At 32.8% G+C, this 22,431-nt stretch overlaps 1 protein-coding gene across 1 annotated transcript; it reads right to left on the minus strand.

Moving 5' to 3' along the window:
* Positions 1-12,557: 12,557 nt before the first annotated feature.
* Positions 12,558-14,807, minus strand: LOC134697471 (toll-like receptor 4). The gene is made up of 2 exons (XM_063559751.1): positions 13,616-14,807; positions 12,558-12,961 (listed from the first exon to the last, which is right to left on the minus strand). Exons 1-2 carry the CDS (start codon positions 14,805-14,807, stop codon positions 12,558-12,560), a joined length of 1,596 nt encoding a protein of 531 aa, XP_063415821.1.
* Between the last annotated feature and the right edge of the window lie 7,624 nt (positions 14,808-22,431).

Genomic DNA, 22,431 nt, shown 5'->3' on the forward strand with positions numbered 1-22,431 from the left:
CGCTAGTTCATCAACAGATGGATTTGTATCAGGGATATCAAGAACAATATCATTTGACAGCTCAACTTGATCAACGGTTTTCCATTTACGGAAAGTAAAAGTTTTTACTTATTTTCTTTGGTTTAGCACCAGCCAAAACGGCTTGAATAGCATGATGATCACAAAAAGGGTTACCCCGTGCATCAAATAAATTCGGTTCATGTACCGAGGCTTTGGTTCTCAGTAAATTTGACTCCGACCTTGTGATAAAAAGATCGAGTGTGTGTCCACGAATGTGAGTCGCTGTGGATATGTGCTGTGTCAGGTTGTGGTCTTCCAAAGTTTGTAAAAATTTCATAGCATTGGAGTCATTTTTGTCGTCCACGTGAAAATTGAAATCGCCGGTAATGATAAATTCATGTGGGAAAGTTACAATCCGTTCGAGATAAGAATTCCATTGATCGAAAAATAAGCTAGTTCGCAAGTCATTTGACTTTGATGGTGGAGGCCGGTAAATGACACAAAACTTTACGCATGTTTTAGCATGGCAAAACGAAAAATCCATGTGTTCGAATTGATCTATGCAAATGTCATTATTTGGAAGATATTCTATGTTCATGCCCTTTTTAAACATAAGAGCGATACCGCCACAGCGCCGATGCTCTCGGTTTAATTGGAGAAAGTCATAGCCTGTCGGAACTAATTCTTGTTTTACTGACTCGTCTATACTTGAACCTAACCAGGTTTCCGTTATTGCAAACATGTCCAGTTTATTTGAAACAACATAGTCACTAATTGAGAGTGCTTTGTTCTTAACTGATGGACAATTTAAGACAGATATAACAATATTGTTGTTCGTGTTTATTTCATCTGAAATTAAACTGTTCGTTTTCAGAAGTGGTATTTTGGCTAGATTCGCGATGTTGGCACCATGTTGTTTGTGACATATTATATTCTGGCTATCATAATGATTGATCTTACTTGTTATAACAGGTATCGCACGTTGAACACTTTTCCCAGCTCTAGTGCCACGTCTGGTCCGCCGTAGAAATACATTACACAGGTGAATTAACTGGCCTTTGTTATTGAATGGCTGACTGCTCACTGTTTTTATTATGTGTGAAAAAATCATTTTGTCAAAACAGTCTGTTTCACATTCACAAACCTCAAATTCGTGTTATGACACTCACAAATGTCTACAGATACGTACTGCATCTAATCCTTTTCGTAAAAGATTGAAAATGTTCACAAAAATCACTGATTAACGAGAGCTGATTTGGGAGCTGCCTTCACGGGCGCTAACCTCACAATAGTTTATACATATTTCGATGGAATATTCAGGAACCTACGACTGTTGCAACATTTAGATGTTTCATATAATTCCTTAGGGAACCGACGTTACTTTTGTCCCGATGAAGCGTTCCAGGAGCTTCAATCGCTACAACGTTTACACATTGATGCTGTTGTAAACGTATCATTTGGGAAAGGGTTTCTTGCGCTACGTCAGTTGAAACATCTCAGGCTTACAGGATTAGCAACAAGAATAACCATACCTAAAAGTTACTTCTTTTATCTTCCATACTTGATTTTTCTAGATATGTCAGCACAATGGGACACGCAATGTTTATTTACGGGACTAGAACATATTGAAAGTGGAACATTTAGGAGACTTACTCATTTAGAGATCTTAGATATATCGCACCATCGTAAGTTAGGTTTATGCGGGTTTACAAATGTCACTCACGATCTTCCTTTTACGTCAATAAAGATTTTTAAAGCTCAATATTTTGGCATGTGAACGAGGTGGTAGCATTCTGTTTTTTAACAATGATATTAAACCTTTATTGAATACCAAGCTCGAAGAGTTATACATCGATGGGAATAATTTGGATAAAACAGAAGAACAAATTACATCATTTATTCCCAAATCATTGCGTTACATAAGCGCAACAGATAACAGATGGATAGTTGGACCATACTCTTACTATGGCATGCTGATGAATTTAACAAATGTATTGATTGATTTAAGCTTTCATAATAGACACCAAATGTCACAGTCTGTAGACTCATGGAAATGTGATTATACTGATTCAGTAGCTGAAATAGGTTGTTAATGTCAGAGGTATCTGTATAAAGTAAATACTAATCATCTAACATTTACACCTGAAAGATCATATTATCAGAAAGCTAAATTAATTGAGGAAATCAAAATGGAAAGCGCACGCATTGGATATTCGATCCCTCCATTGTATATTAGTACACCATCTGTAAAGAAATTATTTGTACAGAACAATCAGCTATATTCCTTCATTGGACCTATGTGTAACTTAACAAATCTGCAATATCTTGACCTTTCTGGAAATAAAGCAACAGAAATTTCATCATATGTGTTTGGAACTTTACCTAGTCTTCGACATTCAGCCCTTGATAATAACATTCTCGGAAATTCGAAAATCTTCATCACTGTTGATTCAAAACATATATTTGAAAACCAAACGAACTTAGTATTTTTAAACATGTCATCAAACAGTCTTTCCATTTTGTTTCAAGATTTACTACTGCGATCGACATATCTAAAGCACATATATTTAGATCATAATTTGTTGGTAGATTGGAATGTAACAATAGAACATATGAAAAATCTTGAAATTCTAGACATTAGCTGGAATCAAATATTGAACCTATCACCAAATGTAAGGCAGCTGTTAGAGAACTCTTTTACTACTAATGTCTCCATTAACATGCTGAACAATCCCCTTCATTGTTCGTGTGATTCTGTCAACTTTTTTGAATGGAAACAAAAACATAGAAAACATTTTCTACATTTTGAAAATTACGCATGCAGTTATAAATGCAATATTTATGCGATAAATACAGCAACTATGCGTCTGAAGAAGTACTGTGCATCGTATATTGACGTTATAGTGCTGTCAATTATTCTTATTATAACGTTCGTAGTTGTGGTGTGTACATTGTTGGTTTACCGCTTCCGTTGGAAGCTGCGATACTTGTACTATGTTATGAAAGGAGCGTACGGATATCATCGACTTGAAACCGAGGATCATTATCAGTTTGACGCTTTTGTATCATACGCAGACAGTGATCGATACTTCCCTAAGGATGAGATGGTTGACTACCTTGAAAGACAAAGAAATTTCCGGTTATGTATACATCACAGAGATTTTATCGCAGGATGTGGAATAGCAGAAAATATCACGAATGCTATCCACAACAGCAGAAAAGTTGTCTAAGTACTTTCGAAGGATTTTCTAAAATCCGAATGGTGCATGTATGAAATCAACATTGCTTTAATTGAAAGAACAGTTGCCAGACAAGGTCAAAATATGATAATTATGCTCCAATTAGGTCGGATGACCATGAAGAATATAACCACTGAAATTATGTACACATTAGAAGAGATATACCTATATGGAATATCCCAAGAACGACGAGGATAGAAGAACATTCTGGGAAGATTTTGCCGAATCGTTCGATTCTTAAACGGAGTAATCAACGTCTTACATATTGATTCCTTATCCAAATGAGTTAATTTCCTTCGTCCTATTCTCAACATTTCTTACTTAAGTATGTCATTCAAAAAGTAAATGACATATGAAAACCAATGAAACAACATTCAACCATAAAATCCAAATAAAGTGGATTTAAACAACTATAAGCCATGAACCGTTCGCATTCAATAATGATAAAGACCAATAATTTATAGCCTTATAAAAAAATATGTCAAACATGAACTAACTACAACTATTGATTGGTATATTTGAGTTTTTTTATTAGTTTCCCAAAATGTTATAACTATAATTTTATCAAAAACAAAATCATTTAATGTTAATTTTTTGTTTAAAATTATTTAATATTAATGTTGTTATTTTCTAAAACAATCAAAACGTTTCTGATAAGATTCCATTATTTCATTATTCGGAAATAGAGATTGCAGAAACCATATACCCAGCGTTCTATGCCTCAGCTTTTGTACATACGTCGGATTTAACTCCAACGGATACCTGAGTATTCGACTCTATTACAAACTAGTCGTTTTCAATTTTAAAATTGGAAATTACATCAGATAAGCAATAATATAAAAAAACTTCAGATGAGTATGTACAAAAAAAAAGATTTGGTATGATTGCCACTGAGAGAACTTTGCACAAGAAACAAAATGACACAGAATTCAACAACTTATGGTCACCGAACAGCTTTGAAAAAATGATCAAAACCGATATCGCATAATCAGCTATGAAAAGCCCCGAAATTAAACGTGTTAATGGGCGACAAACCCTATACATAATCTGGTACATTGGTTAAAAAGATGAACTTAAAAACAAACTAGTTGAATAAGGCTTAAATTACTAGATGGACACAACAGATAATACATTTAACAAAAACAGAGTTGACGTGACCGTGTACAAAAAGAAACTTAGTACAGAACTGGGGGTACTCGCAGTTACTTTCACCTAGTTCAAAGCCAACAAACATCATGCATTTAAGACTAAATAATCAGTACATATCAATATCTGATGGATTTAGCGTAAAACCGTCATAAAAAGTCAGAGGAAATAATGAACATGTGTAATGCCAGGTACATAAATCGATAGATTGTAGAGCTTTTTAATATGCATATGTAAATACCAATACTATTTATTAAAATGAAGACGGCGTCTGATTGCCAATAAGACAACTCTACACAAGAGACCAAAATGACAGAGAAATTAAGAACTATAGATCACCAAACGGCATTCAACAATAAGCAAAGTCAATATCACAAAGTAAGCTGTAAAAGGCCTCGAAACGATAAATGTAGAACAAGAAATCAAGAAAACTTATTTAATTTGCTTTTAATTCACGTATAATAAGGTCAATGTTACTGCCAAAAGAAACAATATTCAAAGATCCAATTACAGTGTTGAATTGATAACTATTAACACAAGTTTATTTAAAGGATCCATAAGATTTTTACCGGATAGCTTCTTTATTTCCCTGCACGGTAAACACCACATCCGTGCTATTCCGTTAAAGGTACAACCTAACTTCAAAACAAAATATATACTATTTATAGAATAATTTAGTAAAGGTTTAAGAGAATGTAACGAAATTCCTGGCTTAATGATTGGCCAATAATACACAGTTTACATGCATTCAAATAAAAAATATTAAAACAAACACGGGTATTACAAACGAATTGTGATATATAAACACCGCAAGATTATCATCATTCAAAAAAGGAAAATTAACAGCAGGGTACGAAACATCACCCCTTTTGTGGGAAATTTAGTGTGGAGTTCCCAGTGTCAAACTGAAATATCTTAATCTAGGAAAGGCCAGTTATTACCATTTATATTTGATGAATATCAAAGCAAGTTCATTTGGGTAAATTTCGGCAGTACATTTTTTTTTTAATCTAGATTATCTAATGAAACAATCATCATGAAAACTGTAAGGGTTGTTGAAAATATCAATTTAATGCAACATAGACGGGTCTTTACAGAGTCTGGTCTAAACCGAGATTCAGAACATTACAAAAAAAACCGGGCTGTTAAAGGCGCGTAGTAAATGGTCATGGGAATATTTTGAAGGAGAAAATAAACAGTTAAATATATTCTACATTTCTGAGCACATGCGATATGCTAGAGAATTCCGCTGTCACTTATGTCAGTTAAAACGTTCGCGCGTCCGCAGTATTTAAGAATCAAAATTATGAGCCAAGATATTGTAAAAGAACGAATCCTCCTTTGACACATAAGATCTTTGGAAGATACCTAGACCTATTATATAGATAAATATTCTGTGTCGACTTCACCCGAGCGTCACTTATGAGTTATCTGTTGACGAAATGCGTGTCTTGTGTATCAAATTGAAAGCTTAATACTTTTGATAACACTTTACTCATGATATAATGTGAGCTTGAATTCTACGTGATGACGTTGTATTTCTTTTTGCATTGATATGTCCCTGTTGTGTTAAAATCTTAACGTGGCCTGTCATTTGTGTAAATTGCTTTAGCTTTCTTTGTTTCGCGTTTCTGATGCAGGTCAGGTTATAGGGGAGCTTCGAACGCTTGTTTTCAATTTTAAATCTATTCTATATTTTACAGTTGTTATTAAATAGTCTATTTCTATGTATATTTTGGCGTTTGCTTTTGTTTAACTTCAAAGATTCTTCTTTCGTTGTTTTTTTTCTGTTAGTTGACGGGTTAACTTCTGTTAGTTTATCCTGATTAATTTCTCTCAATCGATATATGACTTTTAAACAGCGGTATACTACCATTATCTTTATTAACCTTAATACGAACACTTTTGTTTTCGTCTTTGAAATATGTTTAATTGTTCGTTTAAATAAAATAATCTATTCTTTTATAAATACAAATACAAATACAAATATTTTAATGGCACAAACCGATTACAATAATTGGCAATGGCCAATATTACAGTGCATAACAACAATGAATACAGCATACAGTTACTAGTAGTTAGATATGTTATAATTAAGAAGCTAAAATCTCGTTTCTAATTAAACGTATGTTTGCCCAATTTTGTCTTTTCGGATTGCTTTTACAGTTTTGTAAATGTATGTGACTATATATCAATTACATATTAGAACGAGATATGCCGGGTATTAAACCAAGTTTAATCTGATAATTTCGTCGGAAAAATGTGTGTACTTGTACAAGAATACGACAGTTATTTTCCAGTCGTCTAGTTGGTTGATATAGACAAGCGTTTGTGCTTGTCAATCGTATAGGTCATTATCAATATGATTTTGGAGGACGTGCTTGTCAACACACTGTCGGCATTCCAATTAGAACCATGAGTGCTCCTCCTTCAACATTAGACAAAGGTCAATTTACCGCTGTTGAGATGTCAAGTTCGTTAACGATCAGGTTTCAATACATAAAATATGATGACAACTCACACTAGTTCACAGCTATCAATTGTACGATAAGTGTCTATGTTCAGTTCTTATGTTTATCAAGTACATAGACTGTTTATATTGATATATGATTTGTAAAACTGATTTCGGGCTTTGATCTGTCTTAACATCAACTTTAATTCAAATACAGAAATTAATATGATTGGAATCCCGCTTCCATGTTAAACCGCGCAACATTATGTATGTATGTACCTGTCCTTTGTTATGAGCCAGCAATTAAGTGGTTGCCGTCTGCTGCTGTTTTACTTATAATGTTTGTTTCATTTATTTTTTTTTTAAATTAATAAGTTTTCTGGTTTGAAATGATTTACATTTGCCATTTTAAGGATTTGTATAGCTGAATATGCAATATGGGCTTTGATTATTGTTGAAGGCGGTACGGTGACCAACAGTTTTACCAATTTTGCGTCAGTTTGTCTCTTGTGAACAGTTGTCTCATTGGCAATCAAACCTCATCTTATCATATATATAGCTTAAGCCTTTATTAGGTCTTTCCACTTTTCTGTGGAAAGACCTTTTGTTTTTCTTCTGATTATTTTTTTTTTCTTTCGCCTAATTTTGTTCTTGCGATAAACATTTGTTTCGCAATATGTCGCTTAGATATTTTGTATATGATATCGAACAGTTTATGCGCTTTTGAAATTTACCCTGCGTAAACGAATACTTTTCTTTGTAGGAGTTATCTCCCCAAACACTGTTTTCCTTGTTATCGCATCTCCTTCGCAACCGTAAAAGATTATGACAAATTTATTTTACAAAATTGCTCGTTATATCCTTGGCATGATTTGTCCTATTTTGACCGAAGCGATATGACCGCTCCATATGAGAGTTATTTCCCCTTATGCATCTGATATAAGTGATATGAATTTCTATCTTATAAATCATAAGTGATAGAGACCTAGGATCTTTTGATTTGAGGTCCTTGGTCCCAAAAAATGAAAATTAGGTCAAGGTCAAAGGTCAAGGTCATATTCTTATATTTGAATTTGGCTTATTTTCACTTATATCCAAAGACTGTATAAGATATCAACAAATTATTTTTACTAAATTGTTAGTTGCGACATGTCGTAAGATGTAAATTTTGATTGCAAGCGTACGTTGAATGTAAAAGGGAGTTTTCTCCCCTCTTGTATTTAAAAATACGCGTTTGGTGATATAACTCATTAACTAAATATAATTAAGACCTATGGTCTTTTGATTTGAGGTCCTTGGTTTATGACCTTGAAATTGATCTCAAGGTCATAGCTTAATTTGATGTTCTAGATTTTGACCTTTGCTTTTATTCTATATGTCTACATGATAAAGATAAACAACTTTTAGAAAAAGGTATCAAACCATTTAACCTTTAAAAAAACAACCGGAAGTGACCTTTTGTAAACCGGAAGTCGCTATTTTTTTGTACTTTATTAATATAAAAGTATATAGAACCAGATATTTTTGGAATAAGTGTCAAGTAAATATTCAAATATAATCGGAAGTAACATTTTTCAAACCGGAAGTAACAAATTATCTCCCTTATTTAAAAAAAAATGTATGGAAACAATATATTTTTGGAATCAGCTTACTAGGAGCTATTATTTGACGATTGAAATGACATTTTAAACTTAGTTTCACAACTTTTCATATCAAAATACATTGTTTTGATGGAAAGACCTTCAATTGTTCTCTGAACAATTGGTTTTTAATTGATTATTGTTTTTATTAACACTCAAAATGGTATGAAAACTCGACATTTTCTCGTTATACATTTTTGTATTAGCACGTCTCATACGTCATTTACCTGTGTACATTATTCGTTTTGGCGGCATTTGTTCAAGGCTATGACTCGCTGAAATGGTAAGACATCTCACCTCTTATTTTATTGATGTTGTATCTATATTGTGTCATAGATCAAATTTATTCGTTCAGTGTATATTCACTTGTTTGTGTTAATATGTCTTTTGATTGAGTTAAGCCATTTTAATTAAAATTTAATAGTGTGTTTTTCCATGTTGTGATGTTACACTACTGTTTCAGGTAAGGGTGAATGATGGTACCTTTAAAAAATTTCAACCCGCTGCATTTGTTTGCAGCTATCCTAAGTCAGGAACCTAATGTTCAGTGCTTGTCGTTTGTTAATGTGGTTAATGAAAATTTCTTGTTTCTCGTTTTTGATATAGATAAGGTCTTTTCAGTATGTATACTAAAGAAATTTATCCTGTTGAACTTACATTAGATAAAGCTAATACTAACAATGACCACTGCCTTTCCTCGATCTTGATATCTATAACTACCGGAAAGCTTAATACTAAAATTTATGATAAAAGAGATGATTTTGTATACACCAGTATTTTCGATATCACAAACTAGTCAAAACATTCACTAAATTTTATCATCGGTATAAGGACATCATTCGTAAATATAGCTCAACATGCAGACTTCTTATACGTTTATGTATTTCACATCCTTTTTTTTATGGAAATATTCTTTATAAAGCACAAAAATGTCAGTATTCACCGCAGAAACTAACAAAATCTTTAAATATACTTATTAAGAAGGGATATAGTTACGATACTGTTGTCAGGTCATTAAAGATTGCATATTTTGGCGTTAATATTGATTCGCTTATAGGGTCTTTGCGTCGGAACTAAACACATTTATTCCAAAACCAGTTGTTGGCATGACACGGGTTATGTTCTTCTCTTATAGGTTATGATGATATGATACTAAACCAAAACGGGAAGGATCGTGCCTGATATTCAAATGATGAAATCATAATCTTTCAATCAGTTTAATTGAAGTCTGGAGCTGGCATGTCAGTTAACTGCTAGTAGTCTGTTGTTATTTATGTATAATTGTCATTTTGTTTATTTTCTTTGGTTTCATCTTCTGACATCAGACTCGGACTTCTCTTGAATTGAATTGTACGTATTGTTATGCGTTTACTTTTCTTCATTGGCTAGAGGTATAGGGGGAGGGTTGAGATCTCATAAACATGTTTAACCCCTTCTCAGTTTTGCGCCTGTCCAAAGTCAGGAGTCTTTGTTATTCTTGTATTATTTTAATTTTAGTTTCTTGTGTACAATTTGGAAACTAGTATGGCGTTCATTATCACTTAACTAGTATATATTTGTTTAGGGGTCAGCCGAAGGACGCCTCCGGGTTGCGGGAATTTCTCGTTACATTCAAGACCTGTTGGTGACCTTCTGCTGTTGTTTTTTTTATGATCAGGTTGTTGTCTCTTTGATACATTCCCCATTTCCATTCTCAATGTTATTTTGTTTTTCCGTTTGAAGGGTTTACAATATTTATTTTGGTGCCCTTTAAAACTTACTGTTCGGTGTGAGTCAAGGCTCCGTACTTAGACCGATAATTGTTTACTTTTACAATTAACGACTTGTATGGAGAGTTGCCTCATTGGCACTAACACCACATCTTCGTATATCTATTTAAATATAAAATTCTCACGAAGAATGAAGAGAGACTAGTATAATTCTTGAACGTAACGTAATACTATGAAGATCAAATCAGCTACTTTCATTGTTCAGTTCAAATTTTGCTGACTATATGACGATCTTATAAATAGCCAATTAAATTTTAAAATAACGATACATAAACAATAAGTTTTCGTGCATATTTGAAAGTCTACAAGAGGATTTCGTTGGTTTTTTTGGTTTTCAAAATGAATTTATTACTGTTGTATGTGCGATGTATATTGTGTAGCCTTTGGTGTAACATCATATATTGAAAAATACAGAGTTCTTGACCTGAATCGATACTAAACACAATGTTTGTATGAATTGAGTGTCAAGTTATAATCAGTATTCGAAAGAACATACATGCATTTTAATAATTATTTTGGTATTTGCCATGTTATTTTATAATTTTATTGAATTTTTTTATTTATTTTTGTTGGACTATATAACTTATATAAGCATAAGAAAAAAGAAAATGAATGATCTTGTAGATGACTGTTCTAAATAAAAACTTCTTATGTCGTTTTTGTTCATACAAAAAATGGTATAGATAAAAAAAAAAAAAAAAAAAAAAAACACTAACAAAAGACAAAAACATCACGAACAGATAAAAATAAATTGACAAATTACTTCATAAGCAACCTTGAGAACCCAAACAAAAACCGCTAGTATGATGGAGGATGAAACTTTTTAGTATGATCTGTGCATTTAAAAGTGAAATATTTTTAAATGGATTTCACAGATAAAGGAAGTTGTGGTGTGAGTGCCAATGACACAACTCTCCATTCATCGCCATTGTCTTCTCGTGGAATATAAGCCTCATTGATGATTAACATTATTGTGCCCGTTTATATACGCAATTACTGTTTTAAATCCTTACATGATGCGCTCCTTATTATCAGGAGGAAGTTACCGTAAAGAAGAATAAGTGGTTGCGGTTCTTAGAAACTCCGAACGAATATGCAGAATCTATGCATAAGTTTACATATATATTCTGTGATAAGTCTTATGTCGTTAAAAACACTACTTACACCGAGGCAAAAGATACCGAAGGAACATTCAAACTTATGAGTCGAAAATAAAGTGATCAAACGGAAAAAAACAAGAGGAGACAAACCATAACAAAGAAAACTAAAAACTTAGCCACAGTCACTCCGTCTGTCAAAGTTTTTTTTTTATGAATTTGTTGAGATCTTATATAGATAGGAAGGGAAATAAAGCTATTATGACCCTAACAAAATGTATAAGGCTTTGTGTTCACTCATTCATTTGAGCATTGATGAATTATGGTATTCCTTAGACACTAATATATACTCAGAAGGATTAACATTTAAAAACATAAAATAAAAAAGAACATTTTTTATTAAATTTCGACAGCAGTTAAATTATGCTTTAAAACCAAATTGAATTAGTATAAAATCTAAGTCGCATCCATTAAAATGACAACGAATTTACGATGTATGAACAATAAAACAAGACATAATGGGTAAAAAGGTCTCAAATGAGGGTACATCTGTCAACATTGTGTTATAACTTTAATCATTATATAAACAAACAGAAATGAAAGAAATAAGTATTTAAAGGCATGTAGACATGTAAGCAAAAATGAAAAAAATAAGAACACAAAAATACTTAACTACACCATAGCACAATAACACAACGATAGGATGTATAAATACAGAGGCACGTCATACGTGTATATATGAAAGAAAAACAAAAAGACACATCGACAAAAAACTTATGCAAAAATAAAGACAAGAATACAAAAAATATCATAGAACAAAAACCCAATGGCGGAACGCTTAAGTACAGGGCCAAGTCATATGTGTCAAAAACACACATGGGCAAAGAGACACAATAACACATTAAAGTGACGTATAAGTACAAAGTCAACTCACCAAAAACAGACTTAAACAGAAAAAGTAATATTTATGAGAACAAAAAGAGGATACCATGACACTTTATTTAGATGATCAACAACGTCCGTACCAATTATCTATACTTCAACACCAACTGGTATTATTTATGGAACTTTTATGGGAAAAGGACGAGACGTTTTTGGCATACTTCCGCTTCATCAATTCATAACAGTACTGTGTTTGTCAGATCTGTTTTGATATATTTTATCTTGTCTGAATAATCGCTAACGAACTTCATAATGTATTGATTTCTCATAGCTTACGAAACTAATGATTCAGCCATATCTTCCCAGAACATTCCTCTATCGTTTTCGTTCTCGGGGTATTCTATATAAGTATCCTCTTTTAATATGTACATAATCTCAGTGGGGATATTCTTCATATCCATCCGTCCTAATCGGAGCATAATTATCATATTCTGACATTGTCTTGAGACTGTACTTTCTGTCAATGCAATATTAAACTCATACATGCACCATTCGGATAACATGAAATCCTCTGAAAGTACGCAGACAAATTTTCTGCTGTTGTGGATAGCATTTGTGATATTTTCTGCTATTCCACATCCTGCAATAAAATCTCTATGATGTATACATAAACGGAAATCTCTTTGTTTTTCTAGATAGTCCACCATCTTATCCTTTGTAAAATGTCGATCGCTGTCTGCGTATGACACAAAAGCATCAAATTGATAATGATCATCTGTTTCAAGACGATGGTATCCGTACGCTCCCTTCATAACATAGTACCAATATCGCAGCTTCCAGCGGAAGCGGTAAATCAATGATGTACACACGATAGCTATAAACGTTATTATGAAAATAACCGAGAGCACTATCAGTTCAATAAAGGAGGCACAGTCTTTCTTCAAAAGAAGGTTTGTCTTACCTATCGTATAATCACCCCCTTTGTAATTGCATGTGTAGTTTTTAAAATGTAGAAAATGATTTCTGTGTTTGTGTATCCATTTAAAAAAGTTCAAAGAATCACATGAACACTGAAGTGGATTGTTCAGCATATTGATTGAGACGTTTGTTTTAAAAGATTTCTCCAATAATTGCATTCCATTTGATGATAAGTACAAGATTTGATTCCAGCTAATGTCAATAATTTCAAGGTCATGCATATGCTCTATTGTTACATTCCATTCTACCAATAAGTTATGATCTAAATATATATGTTTAAGCTTCGTCGAACGCCAAAAAAAGTTTTTGAACAGAATTGACAGCCTGTTCGATGACATATTTAAGAACATTAAGTGAGTTTGGTTTTCAAAAATTGCTGTTGAATGATATGTGCTGAAGATTTTCGAATTACCGAGAATGTTATTATCAAGCGCCAAATGTTGAAGACTTGATAAAGCTCCAAATATATATGAAGAAATATCAGTTGCCCTATTTCCAGAAAGGTCAAGGTATTGCAGATTTGTAAAGTTACACAAAGGCCCAGTAAAGGAGTATATCTGATTATTTCGTAAATTTAATTTCTTAACTGTAGACGTGCTAATATATACAGGTGGAATAGAATATCCGACTCGAGCACTTTCTACAATAATTTCCTCTGTATTAGGTGGTACGATTACAAGTTGAAATGAAGGATAGAAATATGGTACACAAGAATGGATTGTTGTGAAATAATTAGTTTTATTTTCGTTTTTGCTCATGGTCAGTAGATTAGATTGTAGACTGTTTAGTTCAAATGTTAAATGGTTAACATTTTCTGTATATGGAAATCTTTTACATAAGCAAGATATTTCGGCAACTGAAGATGGTTCAACGCATTGCCAAGAGTGTAAAGACTGTGACATCTGGTGTCTGTTTTGAAAGCTCAAATCAATTTTCTTGATATTTGTTAAATGATGCAGTGTGTTAAAGTATGCATATTTCGCAACTATCCATCTGTTGTCTGTAGCACTTAGGTAACGCAATGACTTAGGAATGAAAGTTGTAGCATCGAGTTCTGTTTTATCTAAATTGTTCCCATCGACATATAATTCTTGCAGTTTGGTATTCAATAAAGGTTTTATGTCATTGTTAAACAACCAGGTACTACCACCTCGTTCACATCCAAGATATTGAGCTTTGAGCACTTTAATCGACGTAAAGGGAAGATCATGAGTGACATTTGTAAAGCCACACAATCCTATCCGACGATGGTAGGATATATCCAAGACCTCCAAGTAAGGAAGTCTTCTAAATGTTCCCCTTTCAATACTTTTTAGTCCAGAAAACATTGAAACATTTCTGTCCCACTGTGAAGACATATCAATAAATTTCAAGTTGGGGAGATGACGAAAAAAGTCATTATGTACTGTTTTCCGTGCAGATAATCCAGTTAACTTCAGGTTTGTCAATTTATGGAGTCTAGAAAATTCCTTTCCGAATGACACATTTACAACAGCGTCAATATGCAGACTTTGGATCGATTTAAGCTCTTTAAACACTTCATCAGGACAATAATAACTTCTGTTATCAAATGAATTATAAGAAACATCCAAATGCTGCAACATTCCTAAGTTCCGGAATACACCATCGACATATATATCCCTAACTAACAAAATATTATTGTAAGACAAATTAAGGGTCATCAGTTGATTTGTGGTGGTAAACGGGAAGGGGCCATCTGAATTAAAATTCTGAATCTTGTTAAACGAAAGATCTAAATTTTTCAATTTCGAGGGTAGTCTGTCGTCTTGAGGTAGCTGTTTTAGGAAATTGTTGCTTAAGTTGACTGATATAACACTATCTGTAAACCAGGGCACCGACGTAAGTCCTAGCCCAGAACAATCTGATAGAAATCCTAATGTTGTGTTGATGCATGTACAGTTTGCAAATGATAAACATTTGACTGCACAAATAATTCGTATATTGCAGATAATGACGAAAACTACTACTTTAAGATATCTCATCTACAAAATAAAATAATAGTATTATATGAGAATACGAACACTTTTCATTATGCATATCATAATTATTTTTCTATTCTAATTATCTTGTTTGATCGCTGTCTCATTGTAAACAACTGTTATATGAGAATAATTCATACTATATATATATAATATTTGAAAAATGTCTAATGACAGATGTCCATATCAGCAACTTGATCACTTGATATTACTTGCATGAACTTGGTTCTAGGGAAACCGTAATTGAGAAGCACAGGCTATATTACCAATTACAGTTAACGGAGATATCAACATTATTCGGTCAGTCTCAAATATGTTTTAAAATGCATCAAAATCGAAGGCGGGAGATTATACAATGGAGGGATCACTCCAATGGCGTTAACTATCGACAAAGTTCGTTATTATGTCACATCACTACGACTAATGATGATTTAAACAAATATTACTCAGTTTCAACGCATTTACAAAAATCAATTCCATTGAGAGCATCTAACCTACCACATACTACTCGTGGTTAACATGACTTCAAACACAATTGCATTTTGCACATAATCAGCTATTTCGTAAAAAAACAGGTTTAAATAAAAATACAAAAATACAAAGTAAATTAAATAATATGTAGAAGTCAATAAATACTGATAACATCAAACGTTTAAATATATCAACTAACGGAACAAAAGAAAACCAAATGTCATTTCCTTGACTTTGTACGTATATTGTCTGATGGTGGGATAAACTGGCTTTAAACTTACCACTTGTATAACAGGTATTATAGTTTCTTTGGCTGAGAAAGCCAAACAGATGCAATGTATTTCTTAAATTAATGTTAATGTAAAAACTGACCTGCGCTTTCCAAATAAGATTTTTACAGTTTTGCGTCCTAATGTTGATACAATTTATCTAAAAAAAAAAGAAAATAGCTCAAGATGAAAATTTTGATCGATACTGTTCAATGTTCTTCAACTTTGTACTTGTTTGGCTTTATAAATATTTTGATATGAGCGTCACTTCTTAGTCTTATGTAGACGAAACGCTCGTCTGGCGAACTAAATTATAATCCTGGTACCTTTGATAACTATTATGTTAAGGAGTTTTTGAATTCAGTATGATAACTTATGTAGTAATCATATTTTTAATTCTCCCACTACACTTAATCAACTCGTAAGTGGATCACCGTTCACAATAAATAGCAAAGTGAAACACCCAGTCCTTATCAAATAAACAACTCAACAAATATAGATACTCTTGGCATGACATAAACTTGCTCAATTATAAGATCAATTGAATTTTTGATATTCTATTTTGAAGTTTTAATTGAACAATATCATCTTTCAGGTTTTGGCTTTAATGTATCTGATTTATTACAATTATTAAAAGCTCATATTTATATGATCGTGTGAACCGCTATTCAATAGTGTATTTCTTATTGTGAAGTGCCTTTAATACAAATGTAGCTAAATCTTTATAACGAATGTTAACCTTTATGTATATTTTACCCCATAGTAAACTTGCTTCAAACAGTTTAATAAGTTAGGTCAATGGATACAGCATATCTAGTCTGTAGTGTCTCTACATTATAATCGATTCACAAAGGATTAATAAAACGTTATGAAGGCAAAGAAAGAAACACAAAAATCAAAATATGAAATCTTGTCAGTTAGAAATACAGTATTCTGCAAAAGTCTTATGACATTGACGGAATAATTTCGCTGTACCAGATAAACATGTTTGCAATAAATTTCTCTTATGTTACGTTCAATGCGAACACATTTTTAAATTCAAACCTTTTAAACAAACTGAGGAGCTCATAATCCAAAAAGGGAAAAAATATAGTCAATGTCGGACATCATATCACAGCTTTGCATAAGGGAGACGTTTGTGTGAATCAAACACGATTTCAATTATTTTGTAACAATATACGAGGGCTGTCCGTAAAGTTCGTGGACAAGCTATAGTCTGCTGTAAATTAGCATTTCAGGGGAATTATTTTTGCATATTTGTAATCCTCTACTATATCCTAGTTCGGTTATATCAATATTTGTCCAATTTTGAATGCGAAGTAATAACACTTACTATATATAAACATAAGCTATAAGGACCCGGAGCACGTCGAAAATATCACATAACATGCAAGTCGGTGCTTTTATATTTTTGTTATTTTTAGTTTCAAAATCCGCCAAAAATATATGGCACTTGCATTGTGACGTCGGCAATAGTCTTGACATTGCACTTGATAAATTTGAACGGTCAAAAATTCGAAATGGCGGCGAACTCTCAATTTGAAGCATTGAATCCAGATTCGGCATCACTGAAAAACGAACGTTTACGGAAAAGATGAAGCAGCGAGCAGTTATCAAGTTTTGTGTAAACATCGGAAAGACGCCAACAGAAACACACAACCTCTAAAAACAGTCTGAGAAACATAGCAAGACAATGCACCGGCCCACACTTCATTAAAAAACTAGAAATTGATTAACTTGGATTCAAATGTCTGAAACATCCTCCGTACAGCCCTGACTTAGCGCCAATGGATTTTGCGGTATCCCCGCATATATAATCTGCTCTCCGTAGACAAAGGTTTCGAGGATTTATCTGAACTTAGACAGGAAGTAGTGAACATAATCTTAAAAATAAAAACAGCTCAGTTTGAGAAAATATTTGATGACTGAGTAAAAAGATAAAAAAAAAATATGTTGCTTTGAAAGGAGACCGCATTGAGAAAAGTAAACATGTTGTCGTCGTGGAACGTCAGAACGTCAGAAATATTTGATTTGGTGCTTCGGGTATGAGTTGCTTATGATTTTTCAATTGATGAAAATACGATTATTCTAGCAGGTACTGAACTAAAATAGTGTACACTTAATCAGTAAATCATGACATTTGTTACATACTTGTTTTATTTATTTCGGACGGATGAATAATATGTTATTGAGATTGTCCTCAAACTTTAAGTATTTGGTTACAGAGTATCTGTATGTTCATGCCAATATCGAGTGTCGAGTCTTTTGTAGACGAAACGCGCGTCTGGCGTTAATATAAAATGTCAATTCTGATATCTTTGATGAGTTTATTTATCGACGTACTAGCTAATGGATACCTCTAAATGTTCATGAGGATAGCCAATAGGTATCCATCCAATGATGAAAATAATATAAATGGCCAAATGAAACAGCATGAGATACATATTTTTGTCATGAGATAGAACATTTTTTGCAGATTATCTACCCAATAAAAAAATCCTTTATTTTCATGCAGTATGAACTTTTGAGCCCTTTAAAAAAAGGAAACAACAGTTTACCGATGTTTAAATCCTTTTAATTCATATAAAAGAGAGGCAACATATACCAGAGGCATAGTCAAACTCATAGGTCGAAGGTAAACTGACAACGCTATGGCTTAACTGAAAAAAGATAAACAGACAAATAATAGCAAACATGACACAACATAAAAAACTAAAGACTAAGCAACACGAACCCCATCAAATACTGAGGGTGATCTCAGGTGCTTCGAAAGGGTAACCAGATCCTACTCCACATTGTGTGCTCATGTTATAACAAACCTGGTAAATAATTTAATGTGGTAGGTCACATTTATGAAAGGGAAGATGATTGTTATTACGACGTAAGGAACATATCCGATATCATCTGTGAAACGGTAATTTCATAACGGTCACCCAACTCATGATGACGTCAGTAAAAATTTACAAAGAAATGATTTCAACTTCAACATTTAGAATTCTTAGTTTAATAGCTTCCTTGTGAGCAGCAACCCTCTATTAACAAAATCATAATTTGAAATACAAGCACGAAAGTATCGTATTCATTGGGAGATATATATATACTTCGTATGCAGGTGCCACTTAAATGTTGCTACTTAGAAACGGAAAGTTCACGATTGGATAGCTGAAATCATCTCTTGTGTCGTTTAGTTTTGTTTTCAACCGACTCTCATTGTCAATTTAGAGATTTAAGTCAAGATATAAGGCCGACTTGACTGTATCTAATGTATCCTTTATCTCAAGTTCGTTAGAATAGATGCGTTCAACATAGTCACCTTCATTTTGAATAATTTAGTGAGAAAACATGATCTTTGTAGCAGAAAGTAGAGTTAAAGGATATTGCAAGTCGACAAGGAAAGGGCCACAATTGGTTTCCTTTGGAATGCAGACAGCCTGTTGAAAAACACATCATTCAAACGTAACAAATATGTTGTCAATAAAGAAATCAAGCATTTTGATAATGTCAGATTCAGAGTATATTTTGTTTGAATCAGAGTGATCCTTTACAAAGTAGGATGTATCCCTCCCAAGACAAGATACTTGTATCTACGTTGGCCATTCTTTTTTATGACACAAAGCAAAACCAAATCTTTCAGTTTGTCGTTTAGTTTGGAATGAGGAATGATTGTGTTAAGTGCAGAAAAGTTAAATGTTTTAATAATATTGCAAGATGTACAACTGAAGGTAACAAAAAAATCTGAATAGATCGCAAATAATTCAAAAGGAGAGTGTATCGACATAGTGGGCGTATCCTTCTATGGGTGCATCATTCACAATTCGAGTTTGAGAATCGTGAAAAAACACAATCAGTAAACTCTGTGTAGTATTTCTGTTTGTATCCATCTGAAGAATTAAGCCTTTTCAACAGCGTTTTTTTAAATAGTTCGTTCTGCTGTTGTATGGTTACATCACTATCCCAGGTTAGGGGAGGGTTCGGATCCCGCTAACATGTTTAACCCTGACACATTATATATGTATGTTCTTGTTTTTCGTTCATTTTTGTACATATATTAGGCCGTTGGTTTTGCCGATTGAGTTGTTTTACATTCGTCATTTCGGGGCCTGTTATAGCTGACTATGCATTGCGGTATGGGCTTTGCACACTGCTGCAGGTTGTACGGTGACCTACAGTTGTTAATTTCAGTCATGTGGTATCATGGGGAGGGTCATGTCATTGGCAATTATCTCCTTTTTTATAATAACTCATCAGATGTATAATTCTAACAAAAACACAGAATGAAAGTCGGGAACTTGTACATCATATCTACAAAGCCAAAAACAACTAATAATAAAAATTTGCATTTAGGACTACATTATCAATCAGTACACATCCAACATCAGATCGATCTAGTGTGAAGATGTCATGAACAGTCAGAGAAAATCCATGACCTTGTGCAATGACATAATACAGGTATCGACAGATTGAGGATGCATGGAAGTGCGACTGAATAATACAATAATTTTTGTAAAAGATAAACGACGTCCTGATATATGACAAAACGACAAACAATATATAAATATTACAAACAGCAACTAACAACCAACAGCAGTATATGAAGTACAGGTTCATGGTTCGGGATGGGCAGATAAACAATGTGACGGGTTTAAACATTTTTTTGAGCACTCAATATATATTTGTTGTCGTCAAAAGTGTGGTCAAAATAATGGAATTCTATGCGACTGTCATACAAGCGAGACGTTTAGCTAGCTATAAAACTAGGTTTAATTGACAATTTTTTTCATAAGGAAATGTAAGTCAGAAATATAACCGTTATTTTCCTTTCGTTTAAGTTTTTTTTTTTACCTTTTCCTCTCATTAAGCTGTAGCAGGTGTTTCAACATTGTATCAACATTTTATTATGTAAATTTAGACTCATGCAAAACGATAATACTTCAATAGAGAAAGTTTGAAAAGAAGAAATACATTTGTTCCGGGTGATAGAACAGGTATGGATGTCAAAATTCACGCATCATGTATTGAAATATAAAACTGATCACACAAGAGTATTGAAGAATCTATATTCCTCTCATTGTGTATATATCATGGGGTTTTACACATACAACAACTTTTGCTGAATATTTTTTGCATTTTGGTTTAACAAAATCTGTTTGTTTAATGGTATGTGTGATCTGTCACTTTAAAGTTGTTGGAACACGTCATTGGTAGTTCTATCATGCGTAAAACATGCAAAATAACAGCCGTGAAATTTTCCTTGATGAACATTAAAATCACAAGTTAAATTGATGCAGTCTTTTTTTCTATAAACACAATCATATGTGTTTCTTATATTTAAAAAAATGAAATTCAAGTTATATAAGTTATACAATTAAAACCCACTTAAAAAGTATATCAGCGCAAAAAAAGAAAACAGATCGACATACCGGAAAGGAAAATTGTCAATCATTAAAACGCATCAATGAACACTTTAACAAAACGGAGGGTGTGACCAAGTTTTGTACAACTGTATGAAAATTAAACATTTATGATAGATTAAAGGAATATATGGCTAGCAACCCACACATAACTCACAAGTAAGAAACTAGACGGAAACAATAATTAATACATACAAGAAGATGTGGTATGAGTACAAACTTTTCAATTGCTACTAAATCTCAGTAAATGATACTTTTCGTGAATCAAAATTGACAACCTGACTCACAAAAAACTTTATAAAGTATTTGTTATATTTTACGAAGAGTTCACTGCGTATCATTGAGATCCCTTATGGAATATTCTATACTGAAGAATGGAATGTAGTTTCGGCATAACAGACTGATTTCTAAACATAGTACGTAAAACCCGTATTTCAAATGACTGTAGTAAAAATGTATCTGGCAATTTTTTTTGGAATTTTTGGTCGTCAATGCTCTTTAACTTCATACTTTTTTTTACCTTTTCAACTTTTTTTAATTCGAGCGTCACTGATGACTGTTAGTTTGAACATATTTTATCATTCAAAATGACAAATGGATTAGACAAGAGTTAAACAACGTCTTCTCCAAAACTCATTAATTAATGAACAAATAAAATATGTCATACTAACAAATAATTAAAGAATAAAAACGTGAAAACAAAAGAAAACTTTTTGAAGCAAATCAATGGATTTTAATCGAGCACATCTTTTTACAGTACTAATGATGACTGTTTCGCTTTTGAAGACCAAACGCGCGTCTAGCGTAAGTTTAAAATTCCAATCCTCGTATCTATGATGAGTTTATTTACCGAGTGTTAACTGCAATTTACTGACTATTAACTAGATGAATCATTTCACTAAGTTATATTATTAAATGACATTTTTTATACTTTAAACAATATCGGATGTGGAAGTGTAAATAAACTCATCATAGATAACAGGATTGAATTTTATATTTTGCGCGTTTCGTCTACAAAAGACTCATCGGTGACGCTCGAATCCAATAAAGTTTAAAAGCCAAAAAAGTACGAGGTTG

This window comes from Mytilus trossulus, chromosome 14 (genome assembly GCF_036588685.1).
Source record: "Mytilus trossulus isolate FHL-02 chromosome 14, PNRI_Mtr1.1.1.hap1, whole genome shotgun sequence".
Classification (NCBI taxonomy): Eukaryota; Metazoa; Mollusca; class Bivalvia; order Mytilida; family Mytilidae; genus Mytilus; species Mytilus trossulus.